General features: G+C 54.1%; 1 protein-coding gene across 2 annotated transcripts; it reads left to right on the forward strand.

The window, feature by feature from the left end:
- The first annotated feature begins 1,831 nt into the window (after positions 1 to 1,831).
- Cblc (Cbl proto-oncogene C) lies at positions 1,832 to 19,737 on the forward strand. 2 transcript variants are annotated; one of them, XR_007975460.1, is made up of 12 exons: positions 1,832 to 2,289; positions 6,080 to 6,226; positions 6,371 to 6,527; positions 6,811 to 6,932; positions 8,310 to 8,447; positions 10,157 to 10,244; positions 13,169 to 13,300; positions 13,853 to 14,011; positions 14,311 to 14,388; positions 18,445 to 18,551; positions 18,677 to 18,749; positions 19,654 to 19,737. XR_007975460.1 is itself a non-coding variant. In XM_052171308.1 (10 exons), exons 1-10 carry the CDS (start codon positions 1,940 to 1,942, stop codon positions 18,553 to 18,555), a joined length of 1,482 nt encoding a protein of 493 aa, XP_052027268.1. In that variant the 5' UTR covers positions 1,832 to 1,939. The 2 variants fall into 2 exon arrangements, 1 of the variants encoding a protein (XP_052027268.1); XM_052171308.1 differs by lacking the exons at positions 18,677 to 18,749; positions 19,654 to 19,737 and having other exon boundaries at positions 18,445 to 18,555.
- Positions 19,738 to 26,038: the final 6,301 nt, after the last annotated feature.

The raw sequence follows: 26,038 nt of genomic DNA on the forward strand, positions 1-26,038 counted from the left end.
CCTTACAGACACTCCCTGTGGACATCCCACTCACGTTCAGTTTTTGTGTTATCAGTTAAACAGATTTAGTTGTTTGTTTGTTTGTTTTTTCTTCAAGTCAGACAGGGTTTCTCTGGGTAGCCATGGCCATCCTGAAACTTGCTCTGTAGACCAGGCTGGCCTTGAACTCAGAGATTTGCCTGGGACTAAAGGTATGCACCACCACTGCCAGGTTTTCTGGGTTTTTGTTTGTTTTTGTTTGTTTTAATAAATGTAACTTCGGGCTGGAGAGATGGCTCAGCAGTTAAAAGCACTGACTGCACTTCCAGAGGTCCTGAGTTCAAATCCCAGCAACCACACGGTGGCTCACAACCATCTGTAATGGGATCCGATGCCTTCTTCTGGTGTGTCTGAAGACAGCAACAGTGTACTCACACATAATAAATAAATAAATAAATCTTTTAAAAAACAAATTAAAACATAATACATATTATATTTTAATTTTTTGTTTGTTTTTGGTTTTTTCGAGACAGGGTTTCTCTGTGTAGCCCTGGCTGTCCTGTAACTCACTCTGTAGACCAGGCTGGCCTAGAACTCAGAAATCCGCCTGCCTCTGCCTCCCAGAGTGCTGGGATTAAAGGAGTGCGTCACCACTGCCCGGCTATATTTTAATTTTTTTAAAGATTATATGTGAGCAGTCGGTGCTCTTAACCACTGAGCCATCTCTCCAGCCCGTATATTTTAGTTTTTAAAGTCACCTATTCTGTATATCTCAAAGGAATAGAATCATACCAGACATAGTATTTTAATTTTCATCATTTTATTGGGGAGGGAATGAGGCAGGTTCTCACACAGCCCAAACCAAACCTTCGAACTTGATAGGAAGATGAAGTAGACTTTGCAGGGCCTCCACACCCCGCGTGATGGGCACAGCACAGGTCACTGTTTCATTTCTGCGGCGCTGGAGATGGAACCCAGGGCTTTGTATGCTCTGAACAAACATTCACCAGCTGAGCCACACCCCACCCAGCCCCAAAGATGAACCTTTGGTTAGGTTTTGTGTGTGTGCCTGTGTGTGTGTGTGTGTGTGTGTGTGTGTGTGTGTGCCTGTGTGTGTGTGAGTGTGTGTGTGTGAGTGTGTGTGTGTGTGTGTGTGTGCCTTCAGAGGACAGAGGCTTCAGATCTTCTGGATCTGGAGTTTTTGCCAAACAGGGAGAGAGAGGGAGGGAGAGAGAAGGGAGGGAGGGAAGGACGGAGGGCGGGCGGGCAGGCGGAGGAGGAGTCGCACCGGCCAGCTGGGGCCCCGGCTGGCTCGCTGGGGGCCCTGGGCCAGAGAGACCCGTGTCCACGGCGCCCTCTGGTGGCTGCCTGCAGCACGGTCAGGGCGGACCTACAGGTCTGGCAGGTTGAGGTGCAAACCTGCCCGGCAGCCACTTCCCGCAGCCCTCTGCATTCCTGAAGTTCACTTTCCGCCACACCCCTTTCGCCTCGCTTGAAAATCTGGGTACGTAAACTGCAACTTAATTTCCCTGACCTGGCACGGGAGCCAGAACTCCGGCGGTTCTAGTACCTTCCCTCGGGGACTTGACTTCCTGTTCTCAGAGGATCAGCTCTCTGAGCACGCTATGAAGACAGACAGACATGGTCAGCCACAGTTCAGGAAAGGGTGGCTTGTCCCAAAGCCCCTCCCTCCGGAGCCACCTCTTTTCTCAACACCAATAAATCCTGACTCTAGCCCTCCTCCCTCAGACCCAGGGGTCCAGTCCCAGCCCTCCTCCCTCGGACTCCGCGGTCGAGCTTCAGCCCTCCCTCCCTCCCCCGTCAGACTCTCCGGGCGGCTCCTTTAGGCTGCAGCTATAGGTCCTCCGGGACCTGCCTGCCTGCTCTTGGTCCCCGCCCCAACCTGGAACCTTTCCCCGCCACACCCCTCCGTCCCAGTCCCAGGCCACCCGAGGGACCCATGGCTGCGGCGGCAGCCCCGCGAGGATGCCAGTGGGGAGAGCCTCGCGCGCTTGACCGGGCGGTGAAGTTGCTGCAGCGCCTGGAAGAGCAATGCAGGGACCCCAGGCTGGCCATGGGGCCCCCGTCGCTGCGGGACCTCCTGCCCCGCACCGCACAGCTGCTGGGAGAGGTGGCAAAGGCCCGGCGCGAGGCCAGCGGAGACCCCGAGGGTCCCGGTGGCGCCGGTGATTTTCTGATCATCTACCTGACCAATCTGGAGGCCAAAGGCAGGCAGGTGGCCGAGCTCCTGCCACCCCGGGGCAAAAAGGACGCGAACCAGGATGTTTTCCGGGAGGGCTCCAGATTCAGGTGAGCGCTAACCTACCTCAGAGACAAGTCACCAACTAGTGATTTCCGGATTGTGCCTCCAGTCACCTGTTCCCTCAGACCCAGGGATCCAGGCACCAGCCCTCCTCCCTCAGACCCAGGGGTCCAGGTCCCAGCCCTCCTCCCTCAGACCCAGGGGTCCAGGTCCCAGCCCTCCTCCCTCAGACCCAGGGGTTCAGGTCCCAGCCCTCCTCCCTCAGACCCAGGGAGGGGTCCAGGTCCCAGCCCTCCTCTCTCAGACCCAGGGGTCCAAGCCCCAGCCCTCCTCCCTCAGACCCAGGGGTCCAGGTCCCAGCCCTCCTCCCTCAGACCCAGAGGTCCAAGCTCCAACCCTCTTCCATCAGACCCAAGAATCAAGACCTTTTCTCCATCAGACCTAGCGGTTCAGGTCCAACCCTGCTCCCAGTTATTCCCTCCTTTAAGGACCCTTGCTGCCAGACCCCCTTTCTTCCTTTCGTGGATCAGCTTGCACCTGGGCATGTGTCTTTCCTAGAGGCCTTAGATACACATAACCTTGGGAATGTAGGGAGCGCAGACTTCCTGTTGGGGGGGCAGGCTGAGTGGACCCACCTGTCCAGCCTGAGAAACAGGCCAGCCCCCACTCCCATCCCCTCCACCTGCCTGGGTTCCATCAAGGACGGCTGTTCCAAGGACCTTGGACTTGTCTGCCCTCTGGCCTGAGGGACAGCTGCACCGGAGAACTGCAGCCGGACCCCAGAACAAGCATATATGTATATACATATATATGTACATATGTATATGAATGTGTGTGTGTGTAATGAAAATGCATATCTCTTCTTTCTTCTTTCCTTTCTTTCTTACGTAGTTCCAGCTGCCTTCAAACTCACTGTGTAGACCAGGCTGGCCTCAAACTCACAGAGCTCCACCTCCCTCTGCCTCCTGAGTACTGGGGTCAAAGGCCTCTGCTGCCACAATTAGCCCAGAGTAATAAACTGGTTCACTTCTTTGGTTGGTTGATTGGTTGGTTGTTTTTAAATAGGATTTCTCTGTGTCGCTCTAGCTGTCCTGGAATTCCTTCTGTAGACCAGGCTGGACCAGAACTTACAGAATCCCCCTTCCCTTTCCTCTCGAGTGCTGGGATTAAAGGCGTGCACCATCACTGCTCTGCTACAGGTGTCTTTTTTATTACACGGAATTAGCTCTCACTCCGTGTGTGAGTAAGTACACTGGCCAGAGTCAGAAGACCGGTTGCCAGTGTTTTTAACAGCCAAACCAACCCTAGCCACAACTGTTACAGTTTCTGTTGCTTTCTTTCAGCCTGCCTCATTACAGTCTGGCACATGTTCCACAACTAAAGCCCTGCTGGGAACATGGCTCTGAGCAGTGGTTCTCAGCCTGGCCGTCCGACCACCCTGTCCAGGCTCACAGGCATTTATACTATGACTCATGGCTGCAGCAAACAGTTATGAAGTAGCACAGGAAGTATTTTTATGGTTGGGGGTCACCGGAGCTGTATTGAAGGGTCTCGGCACTGACTTATCGGTACAGAGAGCTCACTGCTCTAGCAGGGGACCCAGGGTCCCAGCCCTCAGGATGGAAGGCTTAGCTCACAGTCACAAAAACTCCAACTCTGAGGGATCTGACGCCTCTTCGGGCCTCCTAAGGAATCCACACATGTGCACATATCTATACACACAGACACACACAGGCACACGCATGCATACACATGCACACACAATTAAAAATAAAAGTAAATATTTTTAAAATATTTATTTTTATTTTATGCAACCACTGAGACATTTCTCCAGCCCCAAAAGTAAATCTGGAGGAGGAGGAGGAGGAGGAGGAGGAGGAGGAGGAGGAGGAGGAGGAGGAGGAGGAGGAGGAGGAGGAGAAGGCTGAGTGCATGCCTTTAGTCCCAGCAATTGGGGGGGGGGGGTTACAGGCAGGTGGATCTCTGAGTTCAAAGACAGCCTGGTCTACAGACTGAATTCCAGGACAGCCAGGGCTACAAGAAAAATAGCAGCAGGTACCTTAATTGAGGAAAATTGTAGCTGTCTTAAAAAAAAAAAAAAAAAAAAAAGAACCAGTTTGCTACTCTAGGCTGATTATAGTGCCAGAGCCCTTTGACCTCAGTACTTAGGAGGAAGAGGCAGACCGATTTCTGTTAGTTTGAGGCCAGCCTGGTCTACAAAAAGAATTTAAAAGCCAACTCAAACTACATAATGAGATACCATCTCAAAAAAAAAGAAGGAGAAAGAAAGAAAGTCCCTTCCAGTCTTTGCAGATGGCAAACTCATTGGGCTACACAGCTCTGCATTCTGGGAAGCGAGGTTGCTAAGAAACTGTCAGGAGCCCTACAGACCTGGCCATAGAAGCTATTAGTATAAATGAGAAATATAATAAAATCAGCATGCACTGAGTGCTAACCCATTATAATAATCAGGTTTTGTTTGATTTTGAAAATAAGGGGATAGAACCCAGGACCCTACGCATGGTAGGCAGGTGCTCTACCATTGAGCCACGCCCCCAGCCCCTCACTGGGGGATTCTAGGCGGGGCTCTACCACTGAGTCACGCCCCCATCCCCTCACTGGGGGATTCTAGGTGGGGCTCTACCACTGAGCCACGCCCCCAGCCCCTCACTGGGGGATTCTAGGTGGGGCTCTACCATTGAGCCACGCCCCCAGCCCCCCACTGGGGGATTCTAGGCGGGGCTCTACCACTGAGCCACGCCCCCAGCCCCTCACTGGGGGATTCTAGGCAGGGCTCTACCACTGAGCCACGCCCCCAGCCCCTCACTGGGGGATTCTAGGCAGGGCTCTACCACTGAGCCACGCCCCCAGCCCCTCACTGGGGGATTCTAGATGGGGCTCTACCATTGAGCCACGCCCCCAGCCCCCCACTGGGGGATTCTAGGCGGGGCTCTACCACTGAGCCACGCCCCCAGCCCCTCACTGGGGGATTCTAGGCAGGTGCTCTACCACTGAGCCACGCCCCCAGTCCTTCACTGGGGGATTCTAGGCGGGGCTCTACCACTGAGCCACGCCCCCAGCCCCTCACTGGGGGATTCTAGGCGGGGCTCTACCACTGAGCCACGCCCCCAGCCCCCTCACTGAGGCGGGGAGGGATTGTAGGCAAGGCTTCTACTGCTGAACCACTCCCTGAGCTGTGTCCTCTCTATACTCATAGCCATTGTTCTCCAGTGATTCAGGAGCTGAACTCACATGTTTATTTCCACCTCACGGGTGAGGAACTGAGGAAACTTGGGAAAAACATTTGTTAGTGATTTTCCAATACTTTCATAGTTGTTAAGTGTCTGAAACCCCATTATTGCTTTTTTTTTTTTTTAGCTCTGGCTGTCCTGGAACTCACTGTGTAGACCAGGCTGGCCTCGAACTCAGAAATCCACCTGCCTCTGCCTCCCAAGTGCTGGGATTACAGGCGTGCACCACCACTGCCCGGCTCCATTATTGCTTTCAACATCCTGATCTCAACAAACTCAGGGCAGCGAACACACCCACTGGTGTGGAGGGCAGTTGTAGGCGTTCGATGGTTACTCCCCGCCATCTCAGCAGGAGAGCCGTCCCCAGCCGCAGGCTGTGGGCCTGTGCCATGCTGGCTGGAGGCCAGATTGGACCTTAGCATCCACAGTTCCTTCACAGATGAGGAAACAACGGAAGTGCAGAGAAGAGAGGCCTCAGGGCCGGGGCGGCTCTTGGTGCATTGACTCGTTAGAGGGCGATCTGGAGGCACCTGCAGGGACTCTCCGTACCCTGTGCGTGCGTGGTGCTCATAGCTTTCTCCCGCAGGCGACAACTGGCCAAGCTGGCCCTCATCTTCAGTCACATGCACGCGGAGCTGAGCGCTCTCTTCCCTGCGGGGAAGTACTGCGGACACCTGTACCAGCTCACCAAGGGCTCTGCGCACACCTTCTGGAGGGAGCACTGTGGCGTTCGGTGAGTGGACCTTCGCCAAGGGAAAGTGGCCTCCAAGTCCCTTAACTGCCCTGTCCAAGGACCGGAAGTGGGGACGAGAGCAGCTGCTTCCTGTTCTGGAGCCTCGTTCCAGCGTAGCTATAACCACACCGCCTTCCCATCCAGGTGCGTGCTTCCCTGGGCTGAATTCCAGTCCCTCCTGTGCGCCTGCCACCCCGTGGAGCCAGGTCCCACCATGCAGGCCTTGCGGTCCACCTTGGACCTCACCTGTAGCGGCCACATATCGGTCTTCGAGTTTGACATCTTCACCAGACTCTTCCAGGTCAGGGGCGGTCAAGGCTGGGCCCTGGACCTGAGGAAGGTGCTCGGGCCCGGACCCCTGGGTCTGAGGGAGGAGAGAGGGGCCGAGTACACTGGATCCGAAGAAGGAGGCTGGGCCTGGGCCACTGAGTCTTGGGGAAGAAAGGGTGTGTGGTTTCCTGTGTGTGTAGACAGCGTTCAGGGCCACCACGGATGTGGGTAGGGTGGTGGACTCGTGAACCCTGAAGGTCCCAGGGCAGAGGCTGCTTCCTTGGTCCCTTAGTGACCATCTCTGTCCCTCCCAGCCATGGCCCACCCTACTGAGGAACTGGCAACTCCTGGCTGTCAACCACCCTGGGTACATGGCCTTCCTCACCTACGATGAGGTCCAAACGCGCTTGCAGGCCTACAGGGACAAACCGGGCAGGTGAGCAAAGCCGGGTTCCACGGGACAGGCGGTCTAGCCCTGGCTAATGGGGGGGAGGCATCCGTCAACTTCTGAGAGGCCAAGATCGGAGGTTCCTGGGAACCCAGACGTCGGGAGCTCTGCAGCTGGAGGCCGGTGGTGTTTTCCTGTAATTCCAGCACTCGGGAGGTGAAGGCTGGAGGATGAACCGGTCAAGGCCAGCCTGGGCTACCTGAGACACGGTCTCAAAAACAAAACAGAAAACAAAAACAAAAAACAAAACAACGTTCTGAGTGAAGATGCTCAGTCCCCCTGCCTCCTCTCCTGGAGCCTCCTGGTCATCCCACAGCCCAGCAGATAAAGCAATGTCTGCTCCACAAAGGAGTTCTGAAGGCCCTACCCAAGATACGGCCCCGTCTTGACAAGTTACAGGCTACACTGTAAACCTGTTAAATGGTTTTGTTTTGAGACAGGGCTTGCTTCATTTAGCCCAGGCTAGCCTCAAACTTGCCATGTAGCTAAGGATGACCCTTGAAATCCTGATAATCCTCCCTTTACATTCCTGAGTGCTGGGGGCTACAGATATCACCACTCCACTAAGGGGTTTGCCGAGGTTTATTTCTTTGCTTTTGTTTTATTTGGAGTTTCTCTGTGTAGCCCTGGCTGTCCTGGAACTCACTCTGTAGACCAGGCTGGCCTTGAACTAAGAAATCCTCCTTCCTCTGCCTCCCAAGTGCTGGAATTACAGGTATGAGCCACCACAGCCCGGCTGTTGGCTCTCCTTAATAGACTGAGAGTACACAGGCTGAGGGAAGAAATCTGGTTTCTCCGTCTCTGCAGGGCTGCAGTGTGGCAGCCTCTGGAAGGCAGGGACAGCCTAGCAGCTACTCTCAGAGGACCCATTTTCTTCAGGCTGGGGGAGGGAGGGGAAGGGAGAGAAAGGGGAGGGCCTCTCTCAGTCTGTCTGTCTCTGTCCGTGTCTCTGTCTCATACCAGCCGTGCTGCTCAGTGGGCAGCGTCCTTGTCTAGATGGGTCACTGTAGGTATATGAGGTATCGCGTAGCCTAGGCTAGCCCTCAGTCAGCTGTATAGGGGGAAGGGAGAGGCAGAGCGTGGGATCCAGGCACAGGCAGACCCAGGCTTTCAAGCCCCTTCATCGGAGGCCATGCCTGGGTGTAACTTGCTTACACTTTTTTCCTGCATTAGGCTCATTCTCAGATGTGACCCATTGCTATGGTGGGTGGGCAATGGCCTCTAGCTATAGCCTTACGCCCTATCAGTCTGTCACTGCAGTCCCTCTTCCATAAAGGATGAGGAAGGATCCCCTGGATCCCCGACAGGGCAGGCAGCTGGGTGCCCCCAAGAAGGGACAGCAGCGACCACCCCATCTTTCCACAGCTACATCTTCCGGCCCAGCTGTACCCGCCTAGGGCAGTGGGCCATCGGGTACGTGAGCTCCGACGGAAGCATCCTACAGACCATTCCTCTCAACAAACCTCTGCTGCAGGTGCTCCTCAAAGGACAGAAGGACGGCACGTGAGTCCCCAGCCTGGTAGGAAAAGGGAGTCAGCGAGATCCCCTTGGGGAGATTGAGCACGCATCTTGCGTTGGGCTTGAAGGACACAGCCAGCACACCAAGCTGCAACGCCACGACCTCCCAGCAGGGGGCGGCCGGCTTCTCCAGGCGGGGGACGCCTGCAGCGGCGCGGAGGGAGGGCTGCGAGGTGCTGGGTCCCTTCCTTCCGCAGCCCGTGCTGCTGGAGCCCGAGTCCGCTCTAGGGTCTCGATTGGCAGGTCAGGGGCGGGGAAACAGCCAAGCCGGTGGTTTTCCACCTGTAACCTCAGCTGCCTCCGGCGGTTTCCTGAGGGAAGTTGCCCGCGGTGGGGAGGGGAGGGGCCGGCCGCTCTCCAGGGTTCTCGCTCGCCCAAGTCTTTTGTGGTTTGCCCTGCTGCGGATACTTCCCAGCTAAGGCAGATGCTACCGATGAGCTGCAGGACTGGTGTGAGATAGAGACAGAGAGGGACAGATGGACAGACCTGTTGCTTCTTGTTGTTCACAAGGCTTCTGTTCTACAAAACAGCAAAAGCCTTAAGTCATTACAGACAAAACTGTTACTCTCAAAGAACAGGCAAGCTCCTGTCACCTTCTTGACCTCCAGGTGCCTTTTCATATGCTATTTATTTTATTAGAATGTGTTTGGTCTTTTGTTCTTTGTTTTGAACATGTACTGGTCTTGAGCAGGAGTGAGATGTGTGCTGTGTGTATGTAAGTATTCAGAGTACAGGAGGATCCTGACATCTGCATTCTAAGCTACACTGTGAGATTTTGTTGTCGTTGTTTTGGTTTGGTTTTTTTGTTTTGTTGTTTTTGGGTTTTGTTGTTGTTGTTGTTGTTTGGTTTTTCAAGACAGGGTTTCTCTGTGTGTAGCCCTGGCTGTCCTGGAACTCACCCTGTAGACCAGCCTGGCCTTGAACTCAGAAATCCACCTGCCTCTGCCTCCCAAGTGCTGGGATTAAAGGCGTGCGCCACCACTGCCCACACTGTGAGATTCTTGTTCAGCAAGAAAAAGAAAAGAAAAAATGTACAGATCATACTGGGGGCGTGGCTCAGTCGTAGAGCACTTGTCTAGAATGCTCAGGCTAGATCAACACTACAAAATAGAACATGGAATCCTGGAAGGACAGAGGAGGTTTTGTGGGCATTTTCTCAATTAGTGATCAGCAGGGAGGGCCCCTTGTGGGTGGTGCCAGCCCTGGGCTGGTGCTCTTGGGTTCTATAAGAGAGCAGGCTGAGCAAGCCAGGGGAAGCAAGCCAGTAAGGAACATCCCTCCATGGCCTCTGCATCAGCTCCTGCTTCCTGACCTGCTTGAGTTCCAGTCCTGACTTCATTTATTGATGAACTGCAACATGGAAGTGTAAGCTCAATAAACCCTTTCCTCCCCAGCTTGCTTCTTGGTTGTGATGCTTGTGCAGGAATAGAAACCCTGACTAAGACAATGATCAAGTGGACAGTTCTGTCACAGGGATTGGAGAGTACACTTGCTCTGGGATGTCCCAATGTGGGCACGTGGCAGGTCCTAATACGCACACAAACACACGCATGCACGCACTCACACACGCACCTACACATGCATGCATACACCTGTGCACGCATGCGCACACACCAGGTAGATGAGGTAGGTGGGTCCAGCGAGGAGTCCTTGTGAGCCCAGCCCCTCAGAGCCCAACTCTGTTCTTCCCTCAGCTTCCTCTTCCCTGATGGAAAGAACCACAACCCAGACCTGACTGAGCTCTGCCGGGCAGAGCCTTACCAGCGCATCCAGGTGTCAGAGGTGAGTTCCACACTCGCTTTGTCCGCCGCCCAGCTACTCAGCTCAGAGATCTGGGGGTGTGGTGCTGGCGTGCAGCCCTGTAAATATGAGCCAAGCCTCGCCTCTCTGGGGCTGTCTGTGAGTGCCTCGCTGGGAGCTGCAGCTCTGCAGCCTCCTCTCCAGGGTGTTTTCTTGGATGTGGAATAAAGAAAAGCGCTTCTGGGATCATCAAAACAGCTGACGCATTTGAGCGTTTATCAGCCCTGAGTCTGAGCAGATACCCAGCACCAGAGGAGCCAAGATAGTTTTCTTTTTGTTTTAGGATGGAACCCAGAAAGTTCTGCTTCCTACACTGAGCCACGCCCCCAGCCCCTCACTGGGGGATTCTAGGCGGGGCTCTACCACTGAGCCACGCCCCCAGCCCCTCACTGGGGGATTCTAGGTGGGGGGGGAGGCTCTACCACTGAGCCACTCCCCCAGCCCCTCCCTGGGGGATTCTAGGCGGAGCTCTACCACTGAGCCACACCCCCAGCCCCTCACTGGGGATTCTAGGAGGGGCTCTACCACTGAGCCACGCCCCCAGCCCCCTCACTGGGAGATTCTAGGCGGGGCTCTACCACTGAGCCACACCCCCAGCCCCTCACTGGGAGATTCTAAGCGGGGCTCTACCACTGAGCAACGCCCCCAACCCCTCCCTGGGGGATTCTTGGTGGGGGGGCTCTACCACTGAGCCACGCCCCCAGCCCCTCACTGGGGGATTCTAGGCGGGGCTCTACCACTGAGCCATGCTCCCAGCCCCTCACTGGGAGATTCTAGGCGGGGCTCTACCACTGAGCCACACCCCCAGCCCCTCACTGGGAGATTCTAGGCGGAGCTCTACCACTGAGCCACACCCCCAGCCCCTCACTGGGGATTCTAGGCGGGGCTCTACCACTGAGCCACGCCCCCAGCCCCTCACTGGGAGATTCTAGGCGGGGCTCTACCACTGAGCCACACCCCCAGCCCCTCACTGGGAGATTCTAGGCGGGGCTCTACCTCTGAGCCACGCCCCCAACCCCTCCCTGGGGGATTCTTGGTGGGGGGGCTCTACCACTGAGCCACGCCCCCAGCCCCTCACTGGGGGATTCTAGGCAGGGGCTCTACCACTGAGCCACGCCCACACGTTTTTAATAAGGAAATAGCTTTATTGACTATACTGTAAAGGGCTGGGCAATAACAGGAGTACTGACTATAGGCAGTGCAGCCAAGCCTGATGACGTCACCTCATTTTCCAGGATCGTCAGGGTGGGGCAGGAGAGAACTGAGTTACCCTCTGACCTCCATATTGCTCCATGGCACATATGTCCACTACTGACATTCAGTCTTGGTTCTTGTGGGATCCACCCCAGTGGTGGTGGTAGTGATTATATCAAGAGAAGATCTTATTATTTCAAGATCTCGGAGAGGTGACTCAGTGGTTTCAAGCACTAACTGCTCTTCAAGAGGTTCTGAGTTCAAATCCCAGCAACCACATGGTGGCTTACAACCATCTATAATGGGATCTGATGCCCTCTTCTGGTTTGTCTGAAGACAGCTACAGAGTACGCTGGGCAGTGGTGGCGCATCCCTGTAATCCCAGCACTTGGGAGGCAGGAAGATTTTTGAGTTCAAGTCCAGCCTGGTCTATAGAGTGAGTTCCAGGACAGCCAGGGCTACACAGAGGAAACCCTGTCTCGGAAAACCAAACAATAAGAAATTTAAAAAGACATGATCTGTCTTAGCAGCCCTGGCTGTTGTGGAACTTGTGAGGGAGTAATGGTCTGCTTGACTGGCCTTGGACTCGTAACAGCCCTTGCTACTGCTTGTAACCTCTGGTGTCTAAGGTGTGCACCTCAGTGACTGGCCCGCGAGGGTTGGTACAAGAGTTTTCTACGTAGCTGAGCCTGGAGTTCTCAATCCTCCTGCCTCAGACTCTGGAGAAATTACAGGTCTTTGACACCATGAAATATTTTTAGCCTAAGTATATCCCACTTTATATTTAAGATTCCCTCTCTCTCTCTCTGTCTCTCTCTGTCTGTCTCTCTCTGTCTCTCTGTCTCTCTCTCTCTGTCTCTCTCTCTCTCTCTCTCTCTCTCTGTGTGTGTGTGTGTGTGTATACATATATATGCTAGAACTTGCTCTGTAAACCAGGCTGGCCTTGAACTCACCGAGATCCACCTCCCTCAGCCTCCAGAGTATTGGTATTAAAGGCATGTGTCACCACTGCCTAACTTTATATAATTTTTCTAAATATATAAAAATATATTTTAAATATTTTTTAATATTTATTTATTATGTATGAGTACACTGTAGCTGTCTTCAGACACCCCAGCAGAGGGCGTCAGATCCCTTTACAGATGGTTGCGAGCCACCATGTGGGTGCTGGGATTTGACTCAGGGGTTCAAACGCTTGCTCTGCAATGGCACTTGGGCTGTGACCCCGCGGCTGGGTGGGGCAAGCCCCGCCTCTGGGATGCACAGTAAGACCCTGGGGCCAGGAACGATAACGGAGTGCAGACCCCTGGGAGAGTCCTGGCTGTCCTGGCCTTCACCCCGGTTCCCGGTTTTCTGTGTGTGTGTGGGGGGGGGGGGCGGGTTGTTGTTGTTGGTTTGGTTTGGTTCAGAGACAAGGTTTCATGACCCCCAGGCTGGCCTCAAAACTCCTGTGTAACTGCAGGGACCCTCCCGCGTGTCCTTTGTCCTCCACCCCACCGAGCTCTAGGATTACAGACCTGGGCAGGCACGTCCAGTTATGTGGGGCTGGCGCTAGAACCCGAGACTCCCTGGGCATGAGCCAGCCTTCTGCCAACCGTGCTAATCCCCAGCCCCAGCCTCGAGCTTGGGAGAGTATGCAGGCTGGCACAGGGTTTGAGAACCATCCTCCTAAGCAGCCCCACTCCACCCCACCGCTCCCACTCTTCCCCCAGGAGCAACTGCGACTCTACCAAGCCATGAACTCCACGTTCCAGCTGTGCAAGATCTGCGCCGAGAGGGACAAGGACGTGAGGATTGAGCCCTGTGGGCATCTTCTCTGCAGCTGCTGCCTGGCTGCCTGGCAGGTGGGGCTCACATCTGCCCTCTGCCCCGCCCCCACCTCCCCGCCCTCCCCGACAGGCCCCCTCTGGACCTCCCAGGGCCTCACTGAGCATGGAGGGACCGCGGTTCCAGAGAGCGCGGAGGGCTGGCCGGGCTCTCTCCGTGGCTGCCGCTGCAGCCGGCTCAGGCCAAGCGCACCCTCCGCTTCTCCCCGAGCTGCTACTTACTGAGTTTTAGAAAGGCAACTTTGCTTCCTTGCAACAGGAAGTTAATAGCTTCCCTTACTGGACCTTGAATTCAAAGAATAGAGCTTAAGACGCCATCACCCGTAGTGCACTGTGCGGCCAGTCCCACAGTGCCTACTACAGCGCAGGCCTCAGCAGCTCTGCCGGCCTGCGGGTCCCTCCTGGGTTCAGAGAATACCAGCCCCACCCCAACCTGCTGCCAGTCTCCGTAGACTGCCTCCCACCCCAGGGCTGGGCCACCCTCCCCGCCCCTCCCCCCCTGTTGGAGGACATTTGAAGTCAGAAGGGACATAGGACACAATGAGTGACATTTTTCTTCTTTGTCCCCAGCACTCCGACAGCCAGACCTGTCCCTTCTGCCGTTGTGAGATCAAAGGCCGAGAGGCCGTGAGTATCTGTCCGGCACAAGAGAGGCCAATGGAGGTCAGGACTGCTGCAGATGACTCAAGAGACAACTGTCACCAGGAGGCCAAGTGGAAACTGGAGCCGGTGAGCAGAGGCAGGCAGGACCTGGAACCACTGCTCCCAGGGTCTGAGGGAGGAGGGCTGGATCTGAGGGAGGAGGCTAGACTCTGTACATCCGGGTCTGAGGGAGGGGGTGGGGCCTGGACTCTGGGTGTGAGGGAGGAGGGTCTAGAACAGGATGCTTAGATGCTATCGTGCCTGACTTTGTGCCTGGCTGCCCTGGCTTTCCCTGAACCTGTTGTGTGTAGAGTCTGCCGGCCCCTAGTAAAGCACATGTAGGTGTGAGGAACACAGTCCACGATCCGCCTCCTCTGCCCCTCCAGGTGACTCCCTCTGCTCCCCCACTGCCCCCTGAAGATCCGTTACCCCAGAGACCCCAAGACAAAGGCTGGCTGACAGTGGTGAGTGAGGTCTGAGGTGGGCGGCTGGGGTTTCACTTCACCTTGGCATGGCCACACTGGGGTGGGTCACAGGAGCAGGCCCATACTCAGCACCATGTTAAGATGTCATCTCCACTTCCTCTTTGTGTGTGTGTGTGTGGGGGGGTTCTCTGTGCAGCCTGACTGTCCTGAAACCCACTCTGTAGACTAGGCTGGTCTTGAACTCAGAGATTCACCTGCCTCTGCCTCCCAGGTACTGGGATTAAAGCTACCTGTTTTTAATTTTTAAGAATATTCTGTGTACATGAGTGTCTGGCCTGCATGTGTTTCTGTGCACGGTGAACATGTAGCTCCCACGGCGGGGGTTGGGGGTGAAGAGAAGGTCGGATCTAGACCTGGAGTCACAGACAGCTGTGAGCTGCCATGTGGGAGCTGGGAATTGAACCTGGGTCCTTTGCAAGAGCAGCCAGTGCTCCGAACTGCTGACCCATCACTCCAACCCACCTCTGTTCTCTTCTCTTCTCACCTCTACTTCCTCCTCCCCTTATGCTCCTCCCACTTCTCTCTGTCCCTCCTCCCCTTCCTCCTCCCCTTCTCTGTCCTGATCCTTCTCTCTGTCCCTCCTCCCCTTCCTCCTCCCCCTTATGTTCTTCCCACTTCCCTCTCCTTTCCTTCCTCCCCTTCCTCCTCCCCTTCTCTGTCCTGATCCTTCTCTCTGTCCCTCCTCCCCTTCCTCCTCCCTCTCCCGCTCCTTTTCCTTCCTCCTCCTCTTTCCTATCTTTTTTCCCCCAAGATTTATCTATTTCATGTATGTACGTACGCTGTAGCTGTCCTCAGACACACCAGAAGAGAGCGCCAGATCCCACTACAGACGGTTGAGAGCCACCATGTGGGTGCTGGGACTTGAACTCAGGACCTCAGGAAGAGCAGCCACTGATCTTAACCACTGAGCCATCTCTCCAGCCCCTTTCCTTAGGTTCTTAGTGTGCCTTCCAGGCTGGCTTAAACTTCCCATCCTCCTGCCTCAGCCTCCTGAGGCTGGGATGAGGAACACAAGCCTCAGCCCAGCTCCCACAGGCTCATTCCCTAAATGAGCTCTGTCTGTCGTCCTACCCTGGGCCCTTCCGAGACCTTCCCTGTCATCTAAGTGAGCGCACACTGGCTGAGATCAATACCCAGCTGACTTCAAACAGCTCAGGAAATCCGGGAACATTATTCTAGCACAGCAAGGAGAGATAGCCAGGAGGAAGGGGGGCCGGAGCACCGCGGACGGAAGCTAAAAACAGCTCTGGACCCGCGGCCAAAGGCAAATGGAAACATTAGGAGGCACTCAGCTGGCTCCCTGAGGACAGGGAGGGGCCGCGGCCAGGACACAGGCACCAGTCACCTCCAGCCACGTGGGTGCACCTTGGCCTGGGCCGCGCCCTCTGCCTGGCATGAGACTTCCCGTGCCCTCTACACATTCCTGTGGACTCCAACTCCTTCCTTCTCCCAAATACATCAGGGAAGAGAAAGCCTTGGGCACACCCCTTACCAGAAAGGTGACTGTACTTGTGAGAGTAGTTCAAATGTTCTTGGCATTGTTATGCCCTTTGCCCGCTCCTCCTCCTTCCGCTCCTCCTCCTCCCCCGTTTCCTTTCCACCACCACCACCACCAGCAGCAGCATCAGATTTATTTAGTTTTAGGCAGGATGTGGTGGCACAGGTCTCTAATCCCAGAATTTGGGAGGCAGATGCAGGCAGATCTCTGTGAGTTCGAGGCCAGCCTGTCCTACTTAGTAAGTTCCAGTACACCCAGGGCTACACAGAGAGACCCTGTGTGTCTGTCTGTATGTGTGCATGTCTGGTGCCCAGGGAGGTCAGAAAAGGGTGCTGGGTCCCCTAAAACTGGAGTTACCACAGTTGTTCAGGTGCAATGTCGTCGGTGCTGGGAACTGAACCCCAGTTCTCTGTCTGAGTGGCCAGTGCTTTAGACCACTGAGCCATTTTTCTAGCCCTATTTATGTAGCCCTGCCTGGAACTCGCTCTATAGACCAGGATGGTCTAGAACTCACAGAGATCCCCCTGCCTGTGCCTCCCAAATGCTGGGATTAAAAGCCTGTACCACCATGTTGGGCATCTTTCATTTATGTGTATGTGTGTAGCCCTGACGCATGTTGGGTACTATGTATAAAGGTGTATGCAGTGTCTACAAAGGTCAGAAGAGGTCATCAGATCCCCTGGAACTGGAGTTACAGAGGGTTGTAAGCCGCCATGCGGTATGGGGCGGGGGAGGGGCTTATTCTGGCTCTAAATCACCGTGCACACCTCCCAATTTTAATTTGAGGTTCTAAGAGTTGAACCCAGGGACTCATTTATTTCAGACAAGCATTCCCCTGAGCCACACTGTTGTGGCCTTCTCTGTTGGCCTCGGGCAAGTTTTACCGCTGAGCCACGCCCAGAGCCCCTCCCTCCCTTTTAATGGGGCCCATGGCTTCATCGCATCCGCCATTATTGGGACAGCCTAGTAAAGAGGGATTAAAGGCGTGCGCCACCACCACAGGGTCCCAGTCCTGTTGTTTATGGATCTAGGCTACCCACCAAGCCTTGCCCTTCCTACAGGCGACAAGCCCCGCCCCTCCTAGCTTGGAGCCCCGCCCCCTTCTAGTTGGCCGCTCCAGTTACCCAGAGGCCTTTGCAGGTGTCCTCCTCCCTCTGGCCAACTACTCTCCTTGGGCAGAATCCCGACTCCCCCGCCGCACCCCCGCGGCACTGCGAGAACTCTTCTCTTTATTTCTCCATGGCTGTCAGTTCTGCAGGAGCAAAGGTGTTTTTTCATGGCTGTGTCCTCAAAGTCTATCTGGCGTGAATGTATAAGTATTTTTGAGACAGGGCCTCATTGTAGGTCGGGCTTGCCTCAAACTGGCTATGTAGCCAAGGATAACCTCCCAATTTTTTGTTTTGCTCTGTTTTATGGTTTTGTTTTGTTTTTTAATTTTTGAAATATGGCTTCTCTGTGTAGCCATATCTCTGACTCACTCTGTAGACCAGGCTAGCCTCAAACTCAGAGATCCGCCTACCTCTCCTCCCGAGTGCTGGGAATAAAGGTGTGTGCCACCACCGCCCTGCTTGTTCATGTTTTACCGTTATGAATGTGTTTCTTGACATGCATGTCACACACCACATGTGTGCAGTGCCCACAAAGGCCAGTAGAGGGCATCAGATCCTCTGGGTCTGGAGTTCCAGTTGGTTCCAGATGGTTGGGAGCTGCTGTGTGAGTGCCTGGAGGGAAACCTAGGTCTTGGGGAAAACAACCATTGCTCTTAACCCCTGAGCCATCTCTCCTATTGGTGGTGGTGGTTTGGTTTTGTTGTATTGGATTTTTTTTTTGTTTTGAGACAGGGTCTCTTTTTTGTTGTTGTTGTTTGTTTTTTGTTTTATTTGAGACAGGGTTTCTCTGTGCAGCCCTGGCTGTCCTGGAACTCACTCTGTAGACCAGGCTGGCCTCGAACTCAGAAATCCACCTGCCCCTGCCTCCCAAGTGCTGGGATTACAGGCGTGTGTCACCACCGCCCTGCTGAGACAGACAGGGTCTCTTATAGCCTGGGCTGCGACAAGTGTTTATATAGACAAGACTGACCATGAATTCCTGATCCTCCTGCCTCTGCTCCAGGGATTTCAAGTGTGTGGTGGGCACACCACCACAGGCAGCCCACCTGGGAGACATCTGTTTTCATTTAAAATTTACTATTCCTGTGTGTGCTTGAGATGCACGTGCGTGTGTGTGTGTGTGTGTGTGTGTGTGTGTGTGCGCGCGCGCGCTTGAGGTGTGTGTGTGTGTGTATGTGTGTGTGTGTGCTTGAGGGGTGTGTGTGTGTGTGCTTGAGGTGTGTGTGTGTGTGTGTGTGCTTGAGGTGTGTGTGTGTGTGTGCTTGAGGCATGCGTGTGTGCTTGAGGTGTGTGTGCGTCTGTGTGTGTGTGTATGCACACTTGCTTCTGTCTCAGCACATTTGTGGGGGTCAGAAGATAATGTGGGGGGCCACCTCTTGGGCCCTGGTGTGGACAGGGCCCAGGACACTCCTCACCCCTTCCTTTCAGGCACCGCTCGCCCTGCCCAGACTCCGCCCCCCACTTCCTCTCCCCAAAATGGCATCGGTTCAGTGGGAAGTCACCTCCAGGCCCCAGGCCAGGGAGGAGGCCACAGAGTAAGTAGAGATAAGCAGAGAGGCCCTTCATGTCACTCGGAGACCTCAAAGTCTTAGGGAGGGAGGGGCGGCGGGAAAGGACTGAGTCTCATGAAACCCACAGCACCTGACGCTCTCTCCCGCAGAAGCTCCTGAGGTTCGGCGTCCCTCCCGCCAGCCCTGCAGGACCCCCAGTTGTGCCCAAGACCCAGAGGCCAGGTGAGTCTCCCCTGCGTCCCCCAACTGCTCTCCGTCCCGGATGTCACTGGATCTCACACAGTTATCATCCGGGCACTCAAGACCCGGTCTAAAAACAAAGAGGTCTGGGGGTCTAGAGATGTGGTTTTTGGTTGAGGGTTTGTCTGCCTCAAAGTCCTGGGTTCGGTCCTAGGCATTCTGTAAACCGAGTGGCAACAAGTGTCTGTTTTAACACAGCGCACGGAGGTAGGATCAGGACCATCCTCTGCTACATAACGAGTTCCGGGTCAGCCTGGGCTACATGAGATTTACCTTTTTAAAAAATTCCAATTGCATTTATGTATTCCCCTGCGGTGGGGGTATGGCACGTGCCGCGGTGTACGTGGTGGGCTAGAGGACAGCTTTCGGGAAGCCATTCTCTCCCTCCACCACGGAAATGGTCCTCGAGTCGTCAGGTCTGCAGGCCATTGCTGCTAAGCTGTCTTGCTGACCTTCTGTCTTTAAACAACAACAGGTTTGGGAGGGAGACTCCGAGGGCTAAGAGTGGGCCCTGCTCTTGCTCAGGACGGAGCTTCGGTTCCCGGCACCTAAGTTAGGCGGCTGGGGATTGCCTGCGTCTCCAGGTCCAGCGAAGTCCATCGCCCTCTTGTGGCCTCCTCGGGCACTGCGCTCATGTGCACATACCCACACACGCTAATTAAAAACAAACTACTTTTATTAAACATACATAGCAGGGTGATGATGGCACAGTCCCTTAATCCCAGCACTCAGGAGGCGAGGCAGCGTTCAAGGCCAGCCTGCTCTATAGAGTGAGTTCCAAGATAGCCTGGGCCATACAGGAAAATCCTGTATCAAAAAAGCAGATACACAGTAAGTGAGTGAGGGAGCGAGGGAATAAAAACTCTAACAGCCTTTTCTTCCACAGGGCAGGGCACCTGGACTGGAGCGAGGGAGCCTGGGGGCTGGAAGTGGGGGCAAAGCAGAAATAAATTGAATCCTGATCCTTCAATCCTCCGGTGTGTGAGGGAAACCAGCAGTGCCACCAGGGGCATCGCGGTGCTGACGAAGGGTGGACTCCAGGCCCTGCCCCTGCCCGATTAACTCAGGAACCTGGGCCCCTCCACCCTCAGACATCCCCACCCAGGAGCCCTCCTCCATCAGAAGCGGAGGCCATCACCATCACCGCGGCCCACCCTGCCCTGCCCGCCCTCGGGGCACCAGCTCTGGGGTGTTCTCAGCGGTTAGGGCTGCGCTTGCCTGCCCCGCCCGTTCCTCAAGCCCCTTCTCAAAAGATAACGTAAGCTCTGTCTTTAAGCCAGCTGCCGACTCTTCTCCTGCGCTCTGGTTGGCCCTGAAGGGACCCAGGCTCCATTTATTTTAGGGTCAAGCAGCCCATGGCTGCCGCACCCTCTCTCTCTTGACCATTCCCCACCGGGCCACTTGTGCCAGGCACCTACCGTCCAGCGGAGAAGACGGCCTCAGCTGGCCTAAGATAGGCAAAGTTATTTGGAAGGGGACACCAGGAGGCGTTAGGAAGCCAGAGGGAGGCACCTAGCCTGACCCAGGTAATCAGGGAAGGCCTCCAGGAAGAGGGGGCATCTGAGATCACAGAGATGAGGAGTCCGTGTCCCGTGGGAAGCGGGCTGGAAAGCTCGACTCACAGATAAGTAACAAATAATAACAAGTAACAAAAACCACTTCAGGAGCACAAGGGAATTTATTGAGGATTTTTTGGGTCAGTCACAGAAGGCCGGCAGCAGCTGGGAGAGCTGGGCTGGAAGGCAGCGAGACTGGCGGCAGCAAGCCAGCAACGGCCATTGACTCGCTGACGGAAACCGCTCTCCAGAACCGGTTTGACGAGGACAGCACAGGTTCCCCAGTGGCCTGAGCATGCTACAGTCGCCTGCACTGTCACTAAGGCAGGTGTCGCTGCCCGTTAGCTCACCACCAGCTCAACAAAGGTCACTCAGCGCCCAGATGACAGCGGTGATCGTTTATTTAACTGATCGGGTTTGATGCAGATGGGGAGATGAGGATATTCTCACTTGATGGCTCTGGCTCAGGATTGCACTGGAAGATGCGCTCAGTAGGTCCCGGGACCTGGAGGTGTTAGCAGAACCAACCCCGCCTAGAATCCCCAGTGAGGGGCTAGGGGTGTGGCTCAGTGGGAGAGCCCCGCCTAGAATCCCCCAGTGAGGGGCTGGGGGTGTGGCTCAGTGGTAGAGCCCCGCCTAGAACCCCCAGTGAGGGGCTGGGGGCGTGGCTCAGTGGGAGAGCCCGGCCTAGAATCGCCCAGTGAGGGTGTGGCTCAGTTTTAGAGCACTCCCTCATCTTGCAGGAGGCCCTAAACTCTATCTCAGCCCCATCCAAAACAAAAAATAAGTTCCTGAAGAGACAGACACGGTAGTTCATAAGTATAATTCCAGCACTCGGGGATCGCACACAGGACAATCCCAAATTTAAGGCCAGCCTAGGCTACATAGTAAGACTGTCAACAACAACAACAAAAATGAAACAAACTCTCAGATACAGGAAAACGACTATTCCAATGATTTCTGCAGTTGTGTGGCCTATTTTGTATCTTGGCGGTGTATGGTTCTGCTTCAAGTACCTTCTGTTGGTTATGTACCTCAATCTCACAGATCGGAGGGGAAGAAACAAAGATCCCTACTTTTCATCTTTCCATTCTTCCTTCCTTGTTTTCTTGTGTGCTTGGATAGAATAATCGAAGGTCTCTGGCCAGCCAATCAAGCTCTTTGTCATCAAGGCACCGCCCCAGCCCCTCAGTGGGGGAAGGAGAGAAGGGAGAGATTCTAGGCGGGGCTCTACCACTGAGCCACGCCCCCAGCCCCTCACTGGGGGATTCTAGGCGGGGCTCTCCCACTGAGCCACGCCCCCAGCCCCTCACTGGGGGTTTCTAGGCGGGGCTCTACCACTGAGCCACGCCCCCAGCCCCTCACTGGGGGATTCTAGGCGGGGCTCTACCACTGAGCCACGCCCCCAGCCCCTCACTGGGGATTCTAGATACTGAGCCAAGGCTCCACTACCCACTTCCTCATGCAGGGAATGTCAAGATCTGATTATAGGCAGTCTTGTGGGGTGAGAAATTGTTTCTGCCATCTTTAGAAAACAAGATCAGCTCCAGCTGCCGTGAGTGGAAAGCCTGGCCAAGGCTGGCTTCCTCTGCAGCCCTCACTCCTAATTCACACGTCTGGCATGACTTCCCAGCTTAGATCACCAGTGGCAGAACCACAAACACCTGCCACTGTCCATTTCCATAGAGGGCGTGGTGCTCCCAGCCGGGAGGGACTGCCCGAAGACCGGAGGCCAGCAAGTATCCGATGCCTAACCGCGCCCAGCGCAGCACTGGTGAGATGTCTCAGGCAGCAGAAGGACTTGGCACTAAGTCTGGCCAGTTGGATTGGCTCCCTGGAAGATACAGGGAAGGAAGGACTCCAGAGATTGTCTCTGACTCCGTGGTGCCCCGTATTAATGTTAATAATGTATTTTTAAAAGTCATTATTAAAGGCCGAGTGTGGTGGCACACACTTGAGTGTCAGCACTTGGGAGGCAAAGATCTCTGAGTTCAAGGCCAGTCTGGTCTACAGAACTAGTGCCAGGTCACTCAGAGAAATCTTGTCCTAAAACATCATCAACAAAAAAGCATTATTGACTACCCCTTTTGTTTTGTTTGTTTGTTGGTTGGTTGGTTTTTCGAGACAGGGTTTCTCTGTGTAGCCCTGGCTGTCCTGGAACTCACTCTGTAGACCAGGCTGGCCTCGAACTCAGAAATCTGCCTGCCTCTGCCTCCCAAGTGCTGGGATTACAGGCGTGCGCCATCACGCCCGGCTCTGACTACCCCTTTTGAACACCTTATTTTATTTTTAAATTCTTGTGTAGCTCAGCCTGGCCTTGAATCTACCATGCAGCCAAAGGTGGCTGAAGTCCTGGTCCCTCTGATTCCACTGTCCAAGTGCTAAGGTTGCAGGTGTGCACCACCATGCGCAGCTTTTGTCTTTTGGTGTGTGTGTGAGTGTGTGTGAGTATGTGTGTGTGTGTGTGTGTGTGTATGTGAGAGAGAGAGAAAGAGAGAGAGAGAGAGAGTGTATGTGTGTGATATTGGGGTATGTGATGTATTGGGATGAGTGTAATGTATTGCAGTGTGTGATATATTGGGGGTGTATGTGTGATGTATTGGACGTGTGTATGAGAGAGATTGGGGTGTATATGTATGTGTGAGGTGCATGTGGTGTCTTGGGGTGTGTGGAGGTGTGGGCGTGAGATGTATTGTCTTTGTGTGTGGTTTATTGGGGTGGTGTGATGTATTGGAGTGCATGATATATTGGGGCAATGCATTGGGTGTGATATATTGTGTGTGTGTGATGTGTGTGTGATGTATTAGTGTATATGATGTGTTGGTGTGTGTGATGTTTTGGGTATGTTGGTATGTGTTAGTGTATGTGATGTATTGGTGTGTATTGTATTGATATATTTGTGTGGCATGTGGGTATGGTGTATTGCTGTGTGTGTGATGTATTGAAGTGTGTGTGATGTATTGAGGTGTGTGATGTATTGCTGCGTGTGCGCACACACGTGTGGAGGCCAAAAGCTTAGCATGAGTAACTCCCTTAGCTGTGCTCCAGTCTTGCCGCCCAGCACGCCCTGGCCATCCACCTGCCTCCGCTGCTGTGTAGCAGTTTTCCCTCAAGTTAAAGCATTTCATCTTGGAGGAACTCACAAATCTCAGGAAGTCCCTGAAACTAACAAACTGTACCTGACCTCCCCCATCCTTATAGGACCCCTGAGAAGGGATGGCTTTCCGACCCTTCAAGCCCCCTTCAGACTGTGCAGTGACCCCTGGGTCTCCTCAGGCCGGGTGGGCTTCGGTGATGGGACAGTCTCTGAGCCCACCCTGCTCCTGTAAGTGACCCCCACTGAACTCCTTCGCTCACTCTGGTCTGTCATTTGTTCTCTGTCTGGGCGGGGTAGACATTTTTACACGCCTCCCCAGGATTACTGTCAAACACGTTCTGCAGTGCTAGGGTTACAGATGCACGCTGCCCGTCCCAGCTTTCCTGAGGATGGGCGTGGGGATCCAAACTCAGACCCTGAATCTTGCTCAGAAAGAACTTCACCGACGGAACAATCTCCCTTTACTCCAACTTGTTTAACTCTGTAACTCAGACCAGCCGGGAACTTACTGTGGTGTCAATGACTTCGTTTGTTAATGTTTGAGACAGAGCCCTGCTGTGTAGTCCCTGTGGCTGGCCTCGAACTACTTAGATAAAGCCGGCTTTGAACTTTTGGTGATTCTCCAGTACATGTAAAGTGCTGCTGCACACACACACACACACACACACACACACACACACACACACACACACTTAGCACACACTCCACACATGCACTCCACATGCATGCATACATACTCAAAACACGTACATATACTCAACACACATACATACACTCACACACATGCACACATGCACACCTACACACACATGGTACCTATACTTGTGTGCATTCAGACACTTGTGCACATAAATAGAAAATAGTTAAATCTGAGAGATGAGAGAGAGAGAGCAAGAGCAAGAGAGAGAGAGAGAGAGATCAAAGCCAAACCAACCTGGGTTACAGAGTAAGACTCTACCTCAAAAGAAAAAAGAAAACAGGGGACTGGATGGATGATTTTGTGGATAAAGCCCTTGGCCCGCAAGCCTGAGGTGACTTCAAGAGCCAGGCAGACAGCTTTGATCCCAGCATTCAGGCAGATTGCTGTAAATTCAACACAGCCTGGTCTACAGAGTGAGTTCCCGCCCAGCCAAGGCGTAGAAAGGCTATCTCAAAATGATGATGATGATGATGATGAAGAACATATTAATTAAGCAGGGCAATGGTGGCACACTCCTTTAATCCCAGCACTTGGGAGGCAGAAGAGGTGGCTCTCTGGATTCAAGGCTGGCCTGGTCTATAGAACAGGTTCCATGACAGCCAGGGGCTACACAGAGAAACCCTGTCTCGAAAGCTAGCCCTCTCCTAAAAACATTAATTAAAATACAGCCAGACCCAGAACAGTGGCATCTCTACCCTTGAGAGAAAACAGAAGGACAATTAGAGGTTTATGGCTATCCTCAGCTACCCAGGACTCTAAGCCAGCCCAGCTCACAGAAGACCTTAAACAGCAGTACGTTCAGTCCACTGTGGTAAGGAGCGGTTGTGCCTCCTAAGCATGGGGCCGGAGGGACGGCGGTGAGTGTTTGGGTGACCATGGCCCTACAGGTTCATAGTTCATGAATGCTTAGCCACAGGGGTGGGGCTGCTTGGGAAGGACTAGGAGGCGTGGCCTTGTTGAAGGAAGTGTGTCAGTGGGCATGGACTGTGAGGTATCAGACGCCTACACAAGACCCAGTCTCTCTCTCTCTCTCTCTCTCTCTCTCTCTCTCTCTCTCTCTCTCTCTCTCTCTAGCTTAGGTACTGTTCTATCACCATTCCCCCCCATGCTTCCGTGCTCCCCACCATGACACCAGGGGACTAAAACTCTAAGTAAGCACCCTAGTAAATGCTTTCTTTGTTTTAATCATTTGTGTAGGTTTAGTTTTTTTTTTAAGCTACTATTAATAAGGTTCTCAAACACTTCACCCCCCCCCCTTCTAGCCTACCTGCCAACGGTAGGGGAGAAAAGACGGTAAATAGCACAAGAGGATGTGGGCCTGTTCAGAGGTAGTTCTTTCAGGTGATTCCAGCCGCCGCAGTCAGGATCCCAGCAGTCCAGCCGAGTAGTGTCAGGAGAGCAAAGAAGAGTCAGCAGCCAGCAACCGCCAGGCTCCACCCAATCAGCACAAGTCAGCAGCATTGCCAGGACCATTGAGGACAACAGGAGACGCTCTATGGTGTGCGCCTCTCTCAATGAAGTAAAGACAGGGAAGAGGAAAACTCGAGACCAGCAGAACGTCCAGGCAAGTCACGGAGGGCCATACAAGTGCCATCACTGTCCCAAGGCTAGCCACGCAAGTGCGCCATCAGTGCCCCTAAAGTCCTATTTTTACTTTTTTCAAACATCACCTGTCCTCCTGAGGGTCTTGCCTCAGCAAAGCACCCCACGAAGTGGCCTCACCATGTGAGTCTGTGTCACCTGACATATCTGGAAACTTCCACTTAAAGTTTGTCCTTAGTCACAGCGTCTCTTCACAGCAATGCAACGGTGACTGTGACCGTGACTCAGCACCTAAGACACTTGTTGCTCCTCCAGAGGACCAGAGTTCAATTCCCAGCACCTGCACGGAGGGGCTCAGGGCACATGCACACGTAAA

Source organism: Apodemus sylvaticus, chromosome 1 (assembly GCF_947179515.1).
Source record: "Apodemus sylvaticus chromosome 1, mApoSyl1.1, whole genome shotgun sequence".
Classification (NCBI taxonomy): domain Eukaryota; kingdom Metazoa; phylum Chordata; class Mammalia; order Rodentia; family Muridae; genus Apodemus; species Apodemus sylvaticus.